The 19,623-nt window shown below is 39.7% G+C and overlaps 1 protein-coding gene across 3 annotated transcripts in view; it reads left to right on the top strand.

Moving 5' to 3' along the window:
- The window catches only part of LOC132819765 (neurexin-1-beta-like), a 578,863-nt gene extending 561,703 nt beyond the window's left edge, over positions 1-17,160 (top strand). For 2 of the 3 annotated variants that reach the window (XM_060831501.1, XM_060831499.1), the window contains one exon: positions 15,533-17,160. In XM_060831501.1, the coding sequence (XP_060687484.1) occupies positions 15,533-15,837 (305 nt within the window). In that variant the 3' untranslated portion in view covers positions 15,838-17,160. The remainder of the gene's footprint in view (positions 1-15,532) is intronic. The other variant, XM_060831500.1, reaches the window with a different exon arrangement.
- The last annotated feature ends 2,463 nt before the right edge of the window (positions 17,161-19,623 follow it).

The raw sequence follows: 19,623 nt of genomic DNA, 5'->3' as shown, positions 1-19,623 counted from the left end.
TGAGGCAGCAGTGCTAACCACCGTGCCACCCATAAATTGCTGTGTGCGACATATTTATACAACATTGCAGATGCCTGATTATTAATTTAATAAACTAAAAAGAATAGAATTGAACAAAGGAACTGATATTCCCAAAATAAGTATGATATATTTAGAAAATTCACGTCTATCAGATTATCATTTAGTTCATTGGTAATGCTAGCATTTGAGAATGGCAAAAATGTTTGTCATTCGTCAGTGCTAAAAGTGGCCATCTCCATTTGTGAGATCTAATTTTCTACGTCTACTTGAGGTTGTTTTTGCACTGATTAAAAACTGAAAATACCTCTGGTAAATAATGATTCTTCCTTTTAAAAAAAATTCAAAATAATCTTTCATTCAAGTTGGACATATGACAAACTAAAATAATTTATTTTAAAAATATTTTTTCACTTTCATAAAATGTTGGAGTGCAACATACCATTATTCACATACTCTGTCTGTAATCAGGAACTTGTAAAATTACGACAGGTCTGATTCATTCTGGATATATTAATTAGTCTACTTCAATAAGTACACTGGATAAGAACAATAAGATAATATGATTTCAGCCCTTAGTAACAACACAGGATAGGTCGAATCCCAGAGTGATCCCTTTCAAAAAGTAAGTGTAGAGTTACATTGGTGAGATGGTAGCTTGTCATGTGGGATGCCAGTGGGGAGAATGTAGAGTTCCAAGTGGATGGGGTGTCACATGGTTAAGATGCGAGGTGGGCAGGGCCCAACTAAGTAAAAACAAGGACTGCAGATGCTGGAAACCAGACTCTAAATTAGAGTGATGCTGGAAAAGCACAGCAGGTCAGGCAGCATCTGAGGAGCAGGAAAATCGACGTTTCGGGCAAAAGCCCTTCATCAGGAATAGAGGCAGGTTGCCAGCAAAATTAGAGAGACAAATGAGAAGGGGGGTCAGGGTGGGGAGAAAGTAGCATATAGAGTACAATAGGTGAATGGGGATGGGGGTGGGGATGAAGGTGATAGGTCAGAGAGGAGGGTGGAGTGAATAGGTGGAAAGGAAGATAGGCAGGTAGGACAGGTCATGGGGACAGCGCTGAGTTGGAAGATTGGAGCTGGGGTGAGGTGGAGGAAGGGGAAATAAGGAAACTGGTGAAATCCACATTGATGCCATGGGGTTGAAGTGTTCCGAGGCAGAAAATGAGGCGTTCTTCCTCCAGGTGTCAGGTGTGAGGGAGCGGCGTTGGAGGACACCCAGGACCTGCATGTCCTCAGCAGAGTGGGAGGGGGAGTTGAAATGTTGGGCCACAGGGTGGTGGGGTTGATTGATGTGGGTGTCCCAGAGATGTTCCCTAAAGCGCTTTGCTAGGAGGTGTCCAGTCTCCCCAATGTAAGGGATACTGCATCGGGAGCAATGGATACAATAAATTATATCGGTGGATATGCAGGTAAAACTTTGATGGATGTGGAAGGCTCCTTTGCAGCCTTGGATGGCGGTGAGGGAGGAGGTGTGGGCACAGGTTTTGCAATTCCTGCGGTGTCAGGGGAGGATGACAGGAAAGGTGGGTGGGTTGTTGGGTAGCGTGGACCTGACCAGGTAGTCACGGGTCCAGCTAAGTACAGCTCCAGGGCACAAGTGACAAGTGGTCTCTTTGTTCAGCAACACTCCCGAGGACCCTACCATTAAGTGTGTAAGTCCTGCTAAGGTTTGCTTTCCCAAAATGTAGCACCTCTCATTTATCTGAATTAAACTCCATCTGCCACTCCTCAGCCTGTTGGCCCATCTGATCAAGATCTCGTTGTAATCTGAGGTAACCTTCTTCGTGTCCACTATACCTCCAATTTTGGTGTCATCTCCAAACTTACTAACTATACCTCTTATGCTCACATTCAAATCATTTGTATAAATGTCAAAAAGTATTGGACCTTACACCACTCCTTGTGGCACTCCATTGGTCACAGGCCTCCAGTCTGTAAGACAACCCTGCACCACCACCTTCTATCTTTGAGCCAGTTCTGTATCAAAATGGCTAGTTCTCCCTGTATTCCATGAGATCCAACCTTGCTAATCAGTCTTCCATGGGAACCTTGTTTAACTCCTTACTGATGTCCATATCGATCATGTCTACCACTCTGCCCTCATTAATTCTCTTTGTTGCTTCTTCAAAAAACTCAATTAAGTTTGTGAGACATGATTTCCCATACACAAAGCCATGTTGACTATCCCTAATTGTCCTTACCTTTCCAACTATGTGTAAATCCTGTCCCTCAGGATTCCCTCCAAAAAACTTGCCCATCACCGAGGTCAGGCTCACTGGCCTATAGTTCCCTGGCTTGTCCTTACCACTTTTCTTAAACAGTGGCACCGCGTTAGCCAACCTCCAGTCTTCCGGCACCTCACCTGTGACTATCGATGATGCAAATATCTCAGCAAGGAGCCCAGCAATCACTTCCCTAGCTTCCCACGGAGTTCTAGGGTACACCTGATGAGGTCCTGGGGATTTATCCACTTTTATGCGTTTCAAGACATCCACCACTTCCTCTTCCATTCTATATCTTCTATGTCCTTCTCCACAGTAAGCACTGATGCAAAATACTCATTTAGTATCTCTTCCATTTGCTGCAGCTCCACACATAGGCTGCCTTTCTGATCTTTGAGGGGCCCTATTGCCTCCCTAGTTACCTGTTTGCCCTTAAAGTATTTATAAAAATTCTTTGGATTCTCCTTAATCGTATTTGTCAAAGCTATCTCATGTACCCTTTTCACCCTCCTGATTTTCCTCTTCATTATACTCCTCCTACCTTGATACTCTTCTAATGATTCATTTAGTAGATAAGTTTGCAGGTGATGCCAAATTTGGAGTTGTATTGGACAGCAAAGAAGATTACCTCCGATTACAATGGGATCTTGATCAGATAGACCAATGGGCTGAGGACTAGCAGTTGGAGTTTAATTTAGCTAAATGTGAGGTGGTGCATTTTGGGAAAGCAAACCTTAGCAGGACTTATACACTTAATGGTAAGGTGCTAGGGAGTGTTACTGAACAAAGAGACCTTGGACTGCAGGTTCAAGGCTCCTTGAAAGTAGATTTGCAAATAGACAGGATAGTGAAGGAGGTGTTTGGTATGCTTTCCCTTATTGGTCAGGGTATTGAGTACAGGAGTTGGGAAGTCATGTTGCGGTTGTACAGGTCATTGGTTAGGCCACTTTTGGAATACTGCATGTAATTCTAGTCTCCTTCCTATGGGAAGGATGTTGTGAAACTTGAAAGGGTTCAGAAAAGATTTACAAGGATGTTGCCAGGATTGGAGGATTTGAACTACAGGGAGAAGCTGAATAGGCTGGGGCTGTTTTCCCTGGAGTGTCAGAGGCTGAGGGGTCACCTTATAGAGGTTTATAAAATCATGAGGGGCATGGATAGGATAAATAGACAAGGTGTTTTCGCTGGGGTGGGAGAGTCCAGAACTAGAGGGTATAGGTTTAGGGTGAGAAGGTATAGATTTAAAAGAGACCTAAGGGGCAATGTTTTCACGCAGAGGGTGGTGCATGTATGGAATGGGCTGCCAGAGGAAGTGGTGGAGGCTAAAACAATTGAACATTTAAAATGCATTTGGATGGATATATGAATAGAAAGAGTTTGGAGTAAAATGAGCTGGGTGCTGGCAAGTGGGACTAGATTAGATTGGGATATCTGGTCGGCATGGACTAGTTGGATTGAAGGGTCTGTTTCCGTGCTGTATATCTCTGAGTCTGTGACTGTCAGTGGTCCAAGTAAGTGATGGAGTGTTTGGATGAGGCAAGGGTGGGTGTAATTTATCTGGTTCAGTAGTGCGGGTGAGCATATGGTTGAGAGTGTTGGGTTCCTTGCAGAGTGGGCTAGGGGTGTTGAATGTGAATGGAGGCAGAGTGGTGTTGGATCTGGCAGTGGAAAAATGTGTTGTCAGGTCCGGAGTGGAGGAAAGGGGCTTGGTTCCTTGGGGGAACAGGTGTCTGAGGTTGTTTGGGGTCTTGGGGAATGAAGATGAGTATGTTTGAGATACATTGAGATAAGTTTAATGGTTGCTTAAGAGGCATACTAGGTTTTAATTATCTGACTTTTCCTGAATAACTATTTACTTTACTTCAGTGGATCCGGCTGAATCTTCTGATTTAAATAAATAGATCTGGAGGGTTTGAAGCATATGAATCTTCACTGGAATTTTCAATTTCTCAGACCATTCATTTTGGAATCTTAAGGATGGGGAATTCCATAGGGTGTCAATTCATGTTTCTGAAATGATTATCTAGTGTCTTGTTATCCTTGACCTGTCTCAGTATAGTAATAATTATCTTCTCTGAAATTATTCAGTACTTCACTTTTTTTTTAATTACGTCGGTTGTCCATTCACCACAGAAAAACCTGCCCATAGCAGCCTCTGTAGATACAACAAAAATAGATGAATCTTGTTTGTTAGTATACTATATCAGAAGTGCTTCTGTATACTCGCTTGTACGTTCAGAGCCAGATCTATGTTTGAACTGTATATTTAAAAGCTGTATTTAAACTATGTCATAGTTTGCCACCATAATCCAGGATCAAAAGCCCTTTATTTCCTTGCAAAATGGAAAATTGGATTCAGAACTTTATTTTTTAAAAATGAGGCTACTAATCTCAGGCACAGTATGATACTATAATTACAATTTCCTTAGTTCTTTATGGGCTTAAGGACTTTAAGCCTTCCCTGCAGCTCTGATCTTCCATTAATGTATAAAAAAAAAGTTGGTTTGTGGAAATAATTTTTCCCTTTTAACAATTGTCTGCCTTCTGACATGTAATTTCAGATCTCAACTCAGGCAGAGGTCATTATCGCTTCAATGACTTAACTCTTAAAGAGTGAAGAGATGTTTCATCCACATCTTTCTGGAAGATCATGCAGCCTATAACCAAGCTGCATACAAGAGATTAGCGCATAAATAATTTACACTCTGTGGGAAATAGTTTGATTAAGAACTTTCTGCAGAATTAAATATTATTTTGAATTATTATATCAATAAAAGGCAAGGAATTGTAGTTGTAGATAATCAAAGATCACGCCATTGAATGATGGTCTGTTGTGCGATGAAGTAACATCTGTAGAGTATGCTTTTTTGCTCTTATAGCCGAGGAGTCCTAATATACAGTCATTAAGACCCAACAGTGCAAGTCTGAAATAGTACAGGTACAAGGCAATAAAAAGCTCCCACGCTTGTTGTTTGAGAAAGTGGATACAATTATCCTGTTCTACAACTGTGGCTCAAGAGATCAAGCCGCGGCCTCAGTTTTAGCATTTATATTTCTAGAAAGATGATATATAAATGCAACTATTGCTGCTCAATAAATCACATGATAAAAACTTCCTTGTTGTTATCATTGTAAGTTTGCTATTTATGTCGACTGATTCAAGAGACCAACTAATACAATCAGTATTTAATTAGGAATGATATGTTCAGTTTTATTGCTTTTTCTGTACAGCAGCAGTTACAATATGGTTTGTGGGACTGCTACACTGAAAAACTAAATTTATGTTGATCCCGATGAAGGCCATATTCTTTTCGGACATGAGTAAGAAACTATAATTCATGGAAAAAGAAGCTAAATTACTCAACATTTCAAAAGGGAAATGCATAAAACCAAGTGTGAACATTTGCCATTTGACCCTGCTCTCAAACATGTATGATTCTTGAAAAAAGAGGAAACTAGGATACGTGCCCAGTTCCATCTTCGTAACATTCAGTCAGCTCTGAGCAAGGTATACTTCTGGAATCCTCACTTATGTAATTGTCACCTTAATTCTCAACTATTTGCTGTTCCTTATGTTGATCTCCTTTCTTTCACTGTCTTCAACTCTTATAAAAATCTTCTGCTCATCCTATCCTTCTGGACGCTATGTTTCTTCATTGTCCCTGAGTTTGGTGTTTTACATCAGCTCATAATAGTTCAAATTTAAAATCATTTGCCATAAATGTGAATCTCTTCATAGTCTCTCCCATCCCAACACTACAATTTTCTGGAGCTGACAATATCTCCTGAATACTTCGATCTATCAATGATGGATGTGCCTTCAGCCATCCAGATTCCATTCCGGACAATTCTTCCCTCAACATCTTTGCCTCCCCTTTCTTCTTTCTCCTTAAAGTTATTTTTTTTCCATGAACTTGTTGGCCATTCCTGAATGCATATCATCTTTGGCTCAGCATTCATTATCCCCTTGCCTTGATGCAATTTTCTATGTTTCAACAATTGTTTTTATGTGACAATCAGTAAGAAGAGATTATCACTGTCCTCTTTCTTCTTCCAGAAAGCCAATTGGTGAAGGAAACACAAACAGCCAAGAAGTTTTAGTGCAGAATCCATTCTCTTATAAAGAGAATACAGCAATACAGGTCTGGCGTACTCAGGTCCTAACTGCCAACTTCTTTCAACCACATTCACAGATTTACCTCAATCAGATAAAATCTTTCATGTATAAAAGTCCTTTCACATAGTTGACACACCTAGGTTTCATCTATTATGATAGCCATGATAGGCGTAGACAGACTGTAAATTAGTACTGTTACTGGATGTAAATCAGTTCCACCTCACTCCCATGCTGATGAATTTGTCAGTCACTAATCACAGGAAGTGCCACTGAAGAGCAAGCAAGAATTTCATTTGATCATTAGGATGAGGATGGTCATGTTCTTTATATTAATGGTCATATAAAGCTGATTCCTGACCCAGCTACAATTCTAACATTGAGTTGAGAAGGTTGGCTACTGAGGTGCTGGTAATGCAAGGTACTTTAGATTAGACTTACAGTGTGGAAACAGGCCCTTCGGCCCAACAAGTCCACACCGACCCGCCGAAGCGCAACCCACCCATACCCCTACATTTACCCCTTACCTAACACTACGGGCAATTTAGCTTGGCCAATTCACCTGACCCGCACATCTTTGGACTGTGGGAGGAAACCGGAGCACCCGGAGGAAACCCACGCAGACACGGGGAGAACGTGCAAACTCCACACAGTCAGTCGCCTGAGTCGGGAATTGAACCCGGGTCTACAGGCGCTGTGAGGCAGCAGTGCTAACCACTGTGCCACCGTGCCGCCTTTGATTGGACCAAGGGCAGGAAAGGAAGTAATTCCTCTCTCATGGGATTCATTTCCCAAGCAGGCCCCACTTAAGGCATACTCCAGGCCTTTTCATCTGCCCATTGACCACCTAAGCACCTACCTTCCCTCCAGCTCCTACCTTGATAAATCAGACTTTACATAACACCCCTGGCACACTTAAACTCAGAGAATTGCATGTAGTCCCAGCAAGAGCCACCACTTCTGGTGGTGCTGCTGGTACATCTCTGCAACAGTTCTCCGAGGTGGGATTTCATGCCATGTGAAGGGTGGAAATCACTCTGTTCCATCAGGTGATGTCACATATAGCTATGTGGAAGATAGTATCTTTGGCACTGACCATTTCTCTGGTGCGGCAGGAAACTTGCCGCCTGAAAAATGCTGCCCACTGTTTAAGAAAACGAAAGAAATGCATTGGCTGGGTCAAATCACTCTACTGCTGTGAAATGCCATACCGCCTGCTTTTAAAATTGACAAGTAGAAAGCCCTCTTTCAAAATTTGAAAGTAAACTATCTGAATTCTGCCATCAGCAAAAGCGATGACCCGTAGGGATTTCTGTCCATTAGTCAGACTCCTGTTGTGTTTTGAACCGATGCCTGTTTTCATCCTGAACAGCAAGGAGTGTCCAAAGATAGATACTGCGGCAATGTGCTCAGCATTGATCATGATCCTTAGTCTCTTGTTTCTCCCTAAATCCTGGACAGTATTGAGAAGGATAAGAAGTTGAGTGAGTCATGCCATGATTTGAATCCACAATACTTTGTGTCCAATTCATGTCTCAGCCAGTGGGTCAATTGATCTGTCCTTCCAATTTTCAGATTTTTCAGCTTCTATGTATTGAAATGAATTGTTTCTCTGGGAGCACATCTACCCACTGTATTATACTGTGCAAGATCTCTGAAGCACAATGTAGCAGCAGTATATTTAGTTTTTGCACTATGCCTGCAATATTCAGAGTCTATATGGCCCAGATTTTCCCAAGGCCAGTTAATAATTTCTACAGCAGGGCTAGGAGTTGTGCACCAGGACTGTGCAGAATTACAGCAAACTCTGAGAAAACTGCCTGGGAAATTGAAGATTCCAATGGAAAACTCACCAAGGCTGGAATCCTCTGAAAGTATCCATTTGAGTTGAAAGTGCAGTCAGATAAATAGCTACCTAGGAAGATTTTGACTTTTAGAACCCCAGTCTAACTCCTGGATAACCATAAAAATGAACCCCCAACTTAACAACCCTTCCGTCTGACGCCTCCTGGACCTTGACCCAACACATAATCTCTTTGCCAGGACCCAGAAGTCCAGACATCAGCACCCCCCTGCCTGGGATCCAACAATTTCTCCACTTCCATCGAGAGTCAAAACCCCTGACAGTCCACTCTCTACTCAGGACCCAGCAAGGACTTTATTCCTTTCCTTTCCACACACAGGGCCTGAATTCCCCCGTATTCCTCCTTAACAACCCCTCCATATTCCCCAACACATGGTAAGCTTCCCACACCGGCCCCGAGCCAACGGTGGCACAGTGGTTAGCACTGCTGCCTCACAGCGCCTGTAGACCCGGGTTCAATTCCCGACTCAGGCGACTGACTGTGTGGAGTTTGCACGTTCTCCCCGTGTCTGCGTGGGTTTCCTCCGGGTGCTCCGGTTTCCTCCCACAGTCACAAAGATGTGCGGGTCAGGTGAATTGGCTATGCTAAATTGCCCGTAGTGTTAGGTAAGGGATAAATGTAGGGGTATGGGTGGGTTGCGCTTCGGCGGGTCGGTGTGGACTTGTTGGGCCGAAGGGCCTGTTTCCACACTGTAAGTCTAATCTAAGTCTAATCTAAAACCCAGTGCTGAACCTGATATCTCCTGCACAGTCCAACCTACTTTAAACATGCCATCGCTTACTTTGCACCCCGACACTCACAAGATTAGATTGCTTACAGTGTGGAAACAGGCCCTTCAGCCCAACAAGTCCACACCGACCCACACCCACCCATACCCCTAGCCTAACACTACAGGCTATTTAGCATGGCCAATTCACCTAGCCTGCACATCTTTGTGATTGTGGGAGGAAACCAGAGGAAACCCACGCAGACACAGGGAGAACGTGCAAACTCCACAGTCAGTCACCTGAGGCAGGAATTGAACCCGGGTCTCTGGCGCTGTGAGGCAGCAGTGCTAACCACTGTGCCGCCCACTCTTATTTCCCTGGTAGATAGGAGGTGTTGGTGTTCAGTAGTAGTATTGTCATTTGATTAATCATCCAGAACCCCAGACAAATATTCTTAGAAATGGTTTTGAATCTTGCCACGGCAGATAGTGAAATTTGTATTTGTTTAAAAATCTGGAGTTAAACATAGTCTAATAGTGATCATGTAAACACTTTCAATTGTCATAAAAGGGCATCTGGTTTACTAATATCATTTAGAGTATGAAACTCCTATCCTTATATAGTCCGCTTACATGGGATTTCAGACTTACAGCAATGTGATTGATTCTTACCTTAAATTTGGACAATGAATTCAGGCCTAACCAATGATAACCACATCCTATGACTGAGTCATAGTCATAGAGTCATACATCACAGAAACAGACCCTTTGGTCCAACTTGTCCATGCCAAACATAATCCCAAACTAACCTAGTTCTATCTGCCTGCTCCCAGCCCATATCCCTACATACCATAACCATCTGGTCCCCACTCCCTATCTATTTGGCATATACCCACATGGCTCCCTGGCACACTATCCAGTTGGTACTGTACCCACCGAGCATCAGACCTTCCTTACATACCCTTTCACAGGAACTGTCAGAGTGGCTGGACCTTTAAATTTTACCACATGGCTACTCATCATTTGACTTCAGAAATTACTCAGGAAAGGTTAGACTAGTGAAATCCTGGTATAACTTCTGGATAACTATCAAACTGAACAAACACCAATTGACCCTCCACCAATGATAATATCCCTGATCCTTTATACCTCTTGGACCCTGACCCAACACACCCCCTTGTCTCCCCCTCCCACTCCCACTCTGACATCAGACAAAAAAGCCCTGTCAAAGTTAGTGTGTTCTTGATTTTTATGGAGAATCCTCTTTTGGAGAATCTGTTGTCAGAAATATGGAGCTATTTCTTAATGTAACAAAAAAGAACACTAAAATCCAGTCCATCTGCCTTATTTCAGTGAAGTTTGTTTCAGTGGGCATTATGCACCATACCAGAAACATAAAATACTGAAATTAAAGAGCAGGCCAGTCAATATATGGATCTAAAAGATCTTTTTATTAGAACTGGTAAGAAATTAACTATTAGCCATGTTAAACAGTCTGTCAGAATAGTTAACTTTCTCATTCAGCTACTGACTGTCAGATGGGCATGCAGTACTTTAGTTTCTATTTCAAATATTGCAAATTTTCTTCAGATTTCTGTTTCATATTGAAGGATGTATACTGTTAATGTGCAAGGCTGTAATTCGTTCCAAGGTTTCAGTTGACGCCATAAGTCAGGAGATGTCTGAATAATTTACGGAGGTCGCATAACCCCTGACTTTGAATTCCAGACAATTGAAATTTTCAGTCAAAATGCAAGTACAGGTAGCACCAAATATATATCAAAGCCATTGCGCCACTGCAAAATGTAATTTAGAAATTCACAGAGACATGGTTAGGCAATAATTTTAGATTATATAAAACAGAGTAATTGATTCCATGAAGGGTTCAGAGTTGGATTTCCTGTTGACCCAAAGTGAAACAGAAGTAAAACAAAGACCAATCCTTTAGTGTCCTGACACTGGAGGTTACAACCCATCAATTGAAAATCCCAATTTAGATTTGTTTGCTTCATTGGCTATGTAAAGTCGAGCCATCTAATCAAAGTGTATGGATTTTTCACAGATTTGTCTTCAGGCTTAAATTGATTAACATAGAACCACTTTGTTAAATGCAATTTGAACTAATTTTGTTACAGATGTGATGACTAGATTTCACATGAGCTGGTTAGACCATTGGTCTAAGGAGGACCAATCGAAATGTTTGCAAACCAAGTTGATCAGAATAGTAACATTCCAGATGTGGAGAGAGTGACCATGTATAGCATTACCATTTTAATATTAATTTATTTCTGAAGCATTGTGAATTTTTAATTACAGTGGAATTTCCGTCAAGCATTGTCATTCCTCCTTGTCAACATTTCATAAAACAATACAGATCAGTTTTCCCAATTTAGATCACTGTCTGGAGGCCTCCTCTACCAGCAGTACAACCAAAAACATTTTTTTTATTTTTGTGAAATATCTCAGAAAGCTTAGCATTAATCCAGTCAGTTTTCTCTTGGTCAGTCCAGTCTTTGGGACAGCAGTCCAGTAATGTTCCATTTTTGACCCTAAGTTTAGTTGAGGTTTTGCTCTCAAGAGGATTGTTGTAACTGTGAAACAATTGGCTTTGTAAAAATGAGGGATTAGTGATGAAGGGCTTTTGCCCGAAACGTCGATTTCGCTGCTCCTTGGATGCTGCCTGAACTGCTGTGCTCTTCCAGCACCACTAATCCAGAATCTGGTTTCCAGCATCTGCAGTCATTGTTTTTACCTTTGTAAAAATGAGAACTGTTGGAAAAACTCAGCATGTCCAGGAACTTACATGGGGAGAAAAACAAAGTTAACATTTCAAGATGTGACCTTTCATCAGGTATTTTTGCTTCTCTTGCCTCAAATACCCGTTGAATATTTCAAGATTTTTCTGCTTTTCCTTCAGATTTCCAGCATTTTTCATATTTTCCTTTTGGATTAATGATTGACCTTTGTATTTCCAACCTTGGGCAGGAGAGCAAGTAGCCAAAGTTGACTCGGTCCATTCATTATTGAAGTACCCATGCTGGGAAGTATGTCACAACTGAGGAAAGGATTGTTCAATTTTTTTTTGATTAGGTTCCCTACAGTGTGGAACCAGGCCCTTCAGCCCAACAGATCCACACTGATATTCCGAACAGTAACTACCCAGACCCATTCCCCTACCCTACATTTACCTCTGACTAATGTAACTAACACTATGGGCAATTTAGCATGGCTAATTCACCTGCCCTGACCATCTTTGGACTGTGGGAGGAAACCGGAGTGCCCAGAGAAAACTCACGCAGACACGGAAAGAATGTGCAAACTCCACACAGGCAATTCCTGAGGCAGGATTTGAACCTGGGTCCCTGGTGCTGTGAGGTGGCATTGCCACCAAACTTTCTGGCATGTATTTAATAAACCAGTACCTTGGGTGAGATATTAAAGTACTGTTGGCAAATGAGATGCTCAAGGTGATTCACATCCTGATCAGGTAAATCCTAGTACATGCACCCCCTTCCCATTTCCCCAAACACTTCAGAAAGCTCTGGGAAATTATTCAATGCAAGTCATTTTGTTTTATCGTTCTTGGATATCCTCATTTCTTAAACCATTTTATTTCCTTCCTCTTTATGATCTGAAAGCACAAACATTCCTAGGATTTTTTTTCTCTGATGTAAATAGTATATGGTTTTAAATATACTTATCAAATCAGTGATTGAAAAATATACAAAAATAGAAAGTAGCCAGAAGAATCCTATTCCCTATTATGGTTTGAATAAAAGTAAAGTATGTTATGTTCTTCAATGAGCTGAAAATGTGTTGCTGGAAAAGCGTAGAAGGTCAGGCAGCATCCAAGGAGCAGGAGAATTGACGTTTCGGGCATGAGCCATTCTCCTGCTCCTTGCATGCTGCCTGACCTGCTGCGCTTTTCCAGCAACACATTTTCAGCTCTGGTCTCCAGCGTCTGCAGTCCTCACTTTCTCCTTTGTTCTTGAATGAGCAGATTTCAATTTATTGCAGAATTACAAGATTAAACATACTGTTATATCACAATAGAACCAAATTTATGTTTCTTCCAACAAAAGTTACTTGTCTGCATCCATAATTGAGCCGTTAATCTTTCTGATTTGTTAAAGCTGAAAGTTTAAAGTTTCAAAATGAATTAATCTGCTAAACCATTCTGCATCTGGTTGAAGTTCTATAATAATCATTGCTTATCTTTATTCTGTTAGTCCTGATTTGTATTATTATTGAAAAATTTTCATTCTTTAGTGCTTTTTTCTTTTTGTTCGAACCTTAATTCTAAAATCCTCCTTTTGTCAAAAAATAATTTTGAAAATTAGAATTTTATAGCATGACTGAACATTTAAGTAAGTTTCAAATATATGGCAAACACTTAATATTCTGAAAAGGAGTGGGATCTCAGTGGTGATTTCATCTTAAGAATTCAGTAGTTAGCACTGCTGCCTCACAACAACAGGGACCCAGATTTGATTTCACCCTCAGGTGACTGTGCAAGCTCCACATAGACATTCTCCTGTGTCTGCATGGATTTCCTCCAGGTGCTCCGATTTCCTGCCACAGTCCAAAGATGTGCAGGTTAGGTGGATTGGCCATGCTAAAATTGCCTGTAGTATATATCCTCGGAATTGCAGGATAGGTGAATTAGTCATGGGAAATAAGGAGTTACAAGATAGGGTGGGGAATGTGGGTCTGGGTGGGATATTTTTGGAAGGTTGGTGTAAACTTGATGGGCTGAATGGCCTGTCTCCACACTGTAGGGATTCTGTTATCATCAATTGTTGTGAAAATTGACTTTCTCTGCCAAAATATCATTATTGATGAGTGCACACTTTTATTATCCTTTTTTAAAATGTAAGTGCAAGGCTGAAAGGCAATGTGAGACAAAGCAACAGAACTTCTGTAAACTGAGGAGGAATTTATTGGGGCCCCACTGAAATATTGGGGAAAAGATCTGTTGAAAAGTGAAATAGTATAATTTTGATGTGGATACTTTGCATAATTATTTTTCTTGTTTTTAAAAGGTAAGATTGCACATACCATGTTAAGATCCATTCCTTCTCATGGTTCAGTGTTTATGTCTGCATGCTACCTCCAAGAATGGTGTTCATGAATCTCTTTAGGTTCACAGCCATGTCAAAATGGAACTAACTAATAATTCCTTTGTGTAGGTATCATACACATTTGACTTGAGAAATATCTATTCATTTCAGATAAGTCATTGTTATTGAAAATATTTCAACGACAACTTGAAAGAAGCTCTGACATTTAACAGACAGGCTCTGAGATAAACTGATGCATGTGACGATGAAAATAACCCACCTTTGTTGAATATCTCACTTTATCATTCTCGTGTCTCGTTCCTGGGCTGTGACTTGACCTTTATTGTATTTTATTTTAATTTACAGGAAATTCAATAGACCACTTTTGTTAAAATATTCAAAATTGGTTCCCTTGAAAATCAGAGGGATCTGGTAAAATAAAGGTGGGGTGTACATTGGTATAACATTTAAATTTAACATTCTGCCATGTTTTGATAGGTTTGCTTTCTAATGTAAAAGTTAAACACAGTTTTAAGACATGCCATAATCTTATGATGAAGCTGAAATAATGCAAGAAACAAATATAATCATGTTTTAAGATCATTCTTTTACAACTTTCTTTCATTTTTCCTTCATGCAAAATCATGGGGGCAATTTGTTGACTGATCTGTATGGTGAGCATACTTTTTGATATTTTTAGGATAAATGTTAAAATGTTAATGTCTGCATTCAACAAAAAGCAACAAGTACAGTTGTCATCCATTTCATATGTCTTATTATGTGCTGCTAAGTTGTCCACTATTAACGTTTCTGCACTTGAACATGTTTTCTTTTTGGTTTCTTTGAAAACCAGCAGTTGCACAGTGGTGCCCATTTCTAATAAAGCTTACACTTTGTTTTCCCCAGGAGATAATTTTAATGATCACTAAAGTCCTATTAGAATCCATTTCTCCACTTGGTCATGCACCTTTTGCCTTGTTTCATCATGTGCCATTCTTGATTTGCTATTGAAAGCAACAAACTATCGTTTTCTTTTAAGTCTGCAGCAAGATTATGTTGCATTCCTGAAATTACAACACTAATTGTGTTAATGGGATGGCATTATCTTTGTAGCAAAGCTCCTTCATGGTGTTTAGTGGAGGCACAAGTAGGGTAATTTAATTCCAAACTGCCACCTAGTGATAATATTTTTGCATAACTTTATTTAAATAGCAGATAATATTTATCTACACTGTGCACAACAATGTATGAAGGTTACTTCAAAGTACAGACACCATGGTGAGAAGCAAAGGAAGTCAGAACTAATAAAGCACTTGTAATCACTCACACAATACCTAGTTTAGCTTCTGTTAAGCTTTGTTGTCACTATCCCTTTCTAAAACTGGTGGCCAGAAAAAAATGTGTTTAACAGTGGCCTGAAACCCCTTCCAGATACCGTACTGTATCCCTCTGCCCACCTTTATTAAATTATACAGATGATAGAAAGCTATAAAACCCAGTAGTAACCTCCTCCCTATTTCATGATGTACCTACAGCAAACCCCACCGGTGCAGGTGGCAGAGGCTTCCCAGGAACAGCAGAAGTGATTCGGGAATCGAGCAGCACTACAGGGATGGTGGTCGGAATTGTGGCAGCAGCTGCTCTTTGCATTCTCATCCTCCTGTATGCAATGTACAAGTACAGGAATAGGGACGAAGGCTCCTACCATGTGGATGAGAGCAGAAACTACATCAGTAACTCCGCTCAGTCCAATGGGGCTGTAGTGAAAGAGAAGCAGGTGAACAATGCCAAAAATTCCAGCAAAAACAAGAAGAATAAGGATAAAGAGTACTACGTCTGATTATATATTCTGAAGAAAGAAGCGTGTAAAAGAGAAAAGGAAAACAAAAAAAACTTCATTTTATCAAAGACGTGATAAAACTGAGATTTACTTTTTTTGCAAAGCACACAGGATAAGGACAGTACACATTATCGGGAAGGAAAGACGACAGTTTGTAAAGTAAGCATTAACATTTCAAGCTGGTTGAAGTCTCCTACTTGTTCACAGTGTTTTCATTCGCTCCATCTTCTCGTTGTCCGAACTTTTCTGTGGAGACAACAGCATGAAGCATTCATAAAGAAGAGTATTACAACAGTGCACAGAGAATCTACCTGTTACCCATGAGTTTTCAGCCAAAGTGCTAAACAATTGTGCAACATGACAGAAATCTCATTACTCCAAGAACCTTAAAACAAACAATAGTTAGCAGACCCTTGACAGTAAAGGGTTTATCATCTTTACATCCATGGGCGACCTGTGTTTAAGTGCTGGCTACAACATAAGACTAATGTTAAAATAGTATAAAGTGGAATAATCCCTTTCTGGTTGTAAGACGTAAGGAAAGCCTTAATTTCTTCCACAGGAAATGTAAGGCATGGATATACACAGATAAAAGAGAGCATAGATACAATCATTTGAAAATTTTCATGCACGCTAATATGTTATTACATACATTTATACAAACACATATATGTGCTTTCTGGACTGTGATGAGTGATGTTTTATAGCCTGTTGTATAGACAATGCAAATATCTCTGCTAACCAGACATTTTTTGGTAAATGTAATGTTATAGCTGTAGCTAGGTTTAGACAGGTTTGAAGTTGTTGATGACATCTGCAATTTTAAAATGTGTTTTGCAGCCGTCATTAATAGTCTCAAACTTCTTTTTTTAATTTTAATTGTATTGAATGTCTACCATACATGTATGAGGGGATACATATGAATGTACGTATAATTTAGCTGCATTTTTTGTAATTGACTCAGACTGTAATCTCTTACGTTTTTATGAGGTTTTGTTGTGTGGGAAACAAAGTGAGTTTTAAAATTAAATGGTGGCTAATGCTATGAAATCTTTGTAAGGTCAACGATTTGAAATTGTTTTCAATTATTTACCCTTTTTATGTTTGCTATATCCCACGGGGAAAATGAGAAATGCTTAAAGGAATCTTTGATCTTTCAATTATTTGTAAGCCCCATTTTGATGTTGCTTAATGTCAATGTACTTGTTACATGGAAATCCTCCTAAGTATCTATGGAGTCATTGCAGAAAATACAGTTGGTTATTTGTTCCTATTTTTTAATGTTTAGTTTCATTGTTTCTTTTTAAAAAAAAGTCCCTTAACTCATCTGAAAAGTTGGAAACTTTAACATTAAAGCATTGAGAGTTTTTAATTTTTAGCTTTGACTGAACAGTCCAACTTGTGGAATATTAAACTATACAGATCTTAAGGGCTCATTATTTAGCTTCTATATTATTTTTTAGATTATCTCACAGCAATAAACCCAGTTGTAATGTACTTCAAATCAAATACAAAGGGAATATATTAGGTTCTATGGGTGTACTTCAAGGGAAACCAGCTCAATTGCGAGAAGACCTCCTGGGAGAAAAATAGATGTTCATGCATTGAAATAGGAAGGAGGAATTTAAAATTAGCTTTAAACAGCAGGGGCCACAACATAACAGGAATCATGCATTTTTGTCAGCAGTCATTTTGGATTGCTGTAGCCTCCTTGCCAACTGCTCCAGCCGCCTCAGTTACCCCGAAAACAATTCATTATGTTTGTCACTTTGTGCTATCCACCTCAGATAAATCCTGTCTAAACAAGACTCATTTTTGATCATTTTGTTTTTACCTTGGAGACAAAGTTGTGCTGTCATCCTGTACATCAAAATAAAACACTCAGTTTCTGAGGAAGAGAGGTTGAGCAGATAAGTCCTTAATCACACTAACATTACATGCACCTTGTTGTGCTATGTTGCGATGTGATTTATGTTATTATATTGAGCATTTATAGACAGTAATACATTCTGGAAAAGTTGTTTTTGAAGACTGCACCCATTCAAATTTTAGTATGAATACTAACATGAGATTACTGACCCATTTTATTGTCTCGAACTATTGTATGCTTGCAATTGTAATCCATTTAACTGTGTCTCCAGTAACAAGTAATACAAATTAATAATGTTCAACCTTCCCACACAAGCTATCGTTGATATTTATAATCAAGAAATTAAGTATGTCTACAAAAGCATATCCAAACATTTTTTCTCCTAATTCTAACAGAAGGAAATCCTAAATCCCAGAAGACTAAACTTACAAGCAAATGAGATCAATATTGTTTTATTCCCACTCAGGTTGTGGTGAACTGCCTATTAGGAAACAGTTTTGGATTTTGTTCAGAAAATTTCACTGCGACTTAGTTCAGTTTTTAGGTCTCATGGTTTTCTGGATTCAGCATGGGAACATGACAGGTGCAAGATGGTATTCTCCTGAAGTGCATTGGTATGGTGATGCAAAGATACATGAAAGAAGTTCATGGGCTGGTGATTGATAACAAACAACAGGCGAAAGATGGAATAAAAATATTTGTTAACTTTAGTTAACCCCGTTATTAAACATGCTCATACAGTCAGAAAGACATTAAAAGTGGCTGTAGGAGCTTTAGAAAGCAACTAGTCAACAGTAGAATATATTGTAAAGTAACTAGCACTTGACTAACTAGACAGTTTTAAGCTATTCATGTTGCCAAGGTGGTTGTATCCATGCAGTCACTAATTTGGTTTAATGGCTGCACCGAAGCAACTTTTTCTTATGTCTTAAACTACCTACAGCCCCTAGCATGGCAGTTTCCAAATCTCATTTAGGTTGATACTGTTTGGTACTGTAATGTGTTGTGTTTTTGGCAAACTCTTGTTTTAAAACTGTATGAAATTTTACTTATGAATGATGCATTTCACACAAGATAAAACAAGCAAAATCATTCTGAAGCCCCATCTTCGAGTGCTTTGTGTGATAAATATTGAAAGAAAATTTTGTTGCAAAAGCCAAGTTAACCATTATTGGAAATGCTAAGCCAGTGGAATTTACTGTTTTTTGTTAATAAAATGTTTCTTATAATAGAAATCTTGTGATATACAATTTTTTTGTTTCTTCCCTGCTCAACTTCAAATAACATTCAAACAAGTACAGAGAAGTACCTCATTAGTACTGTTGTGATATGGTATTTCATAATTTTTTTCTGTTTTCGGAATTCAGCCAACTGGGTTTGTAACCAAGCCAAAATTACCTTTCTAAAAACTTTATAACATGACTACTTTACTGTATTTCATTAGATGAAATCAAGTTCCAGGTATTTTGGGGTTATCATAGCAGATGCTATCTTTAATTCATTTGTAACTATATCTGCTCTTGGGATTCAAACGCAATGTGTAAATAACAAATTGTACGCTGTGCCAGTATCTGCCCAGAAATCTGGAAATTCTTAACTTGGATGTATATAATTTATTTGTCATTTGAATCAAAGGCTTTTATTTTACTTTGCTGAGTAACAACTTCTATGTAAACTCATTCAGCTGAACTCCATGGGGCACATATTCCCTGTTCTTCAGCTAAAAGGTTGACGGAGACTGCCCATGATCCCAATAACTGGCAGTGTAGGCAATTTCTGCAAGACAAGACTTTGGCCAATTTCTTTGAATGAATTCCCACCTTAGAGAGCTGCCAGTGGAAGCTCCTGCCACTGCTGGGCTAGAAGCAAATACACCACGTCAAGGACCCAGGTCAGGGTCACAGTAAGGCGTGTGG

This window comes from Hemiscyllium ocellatum, chromosome 10 (genome assembly GCF_020745735.1).
Source record: "Hemiscyllium ocellatum isolate sHemOce1 chromosome 10, sHemOce1.pat.X.cur, whole genome shotgun sequence".
Lineage (NCBI taxonomy): Eukaryota > Metazoa > Chordata > Chondrichthyes > Orectolobiformes > Hemiscylliidae > Hemiscyllium > Hemiscyllium ocellatum.
The sequence above is the reverse complement of the archived record's forward strand: the minus strand, read 5'-3'. Positions and strand labels throughout refer to the sequence as shown.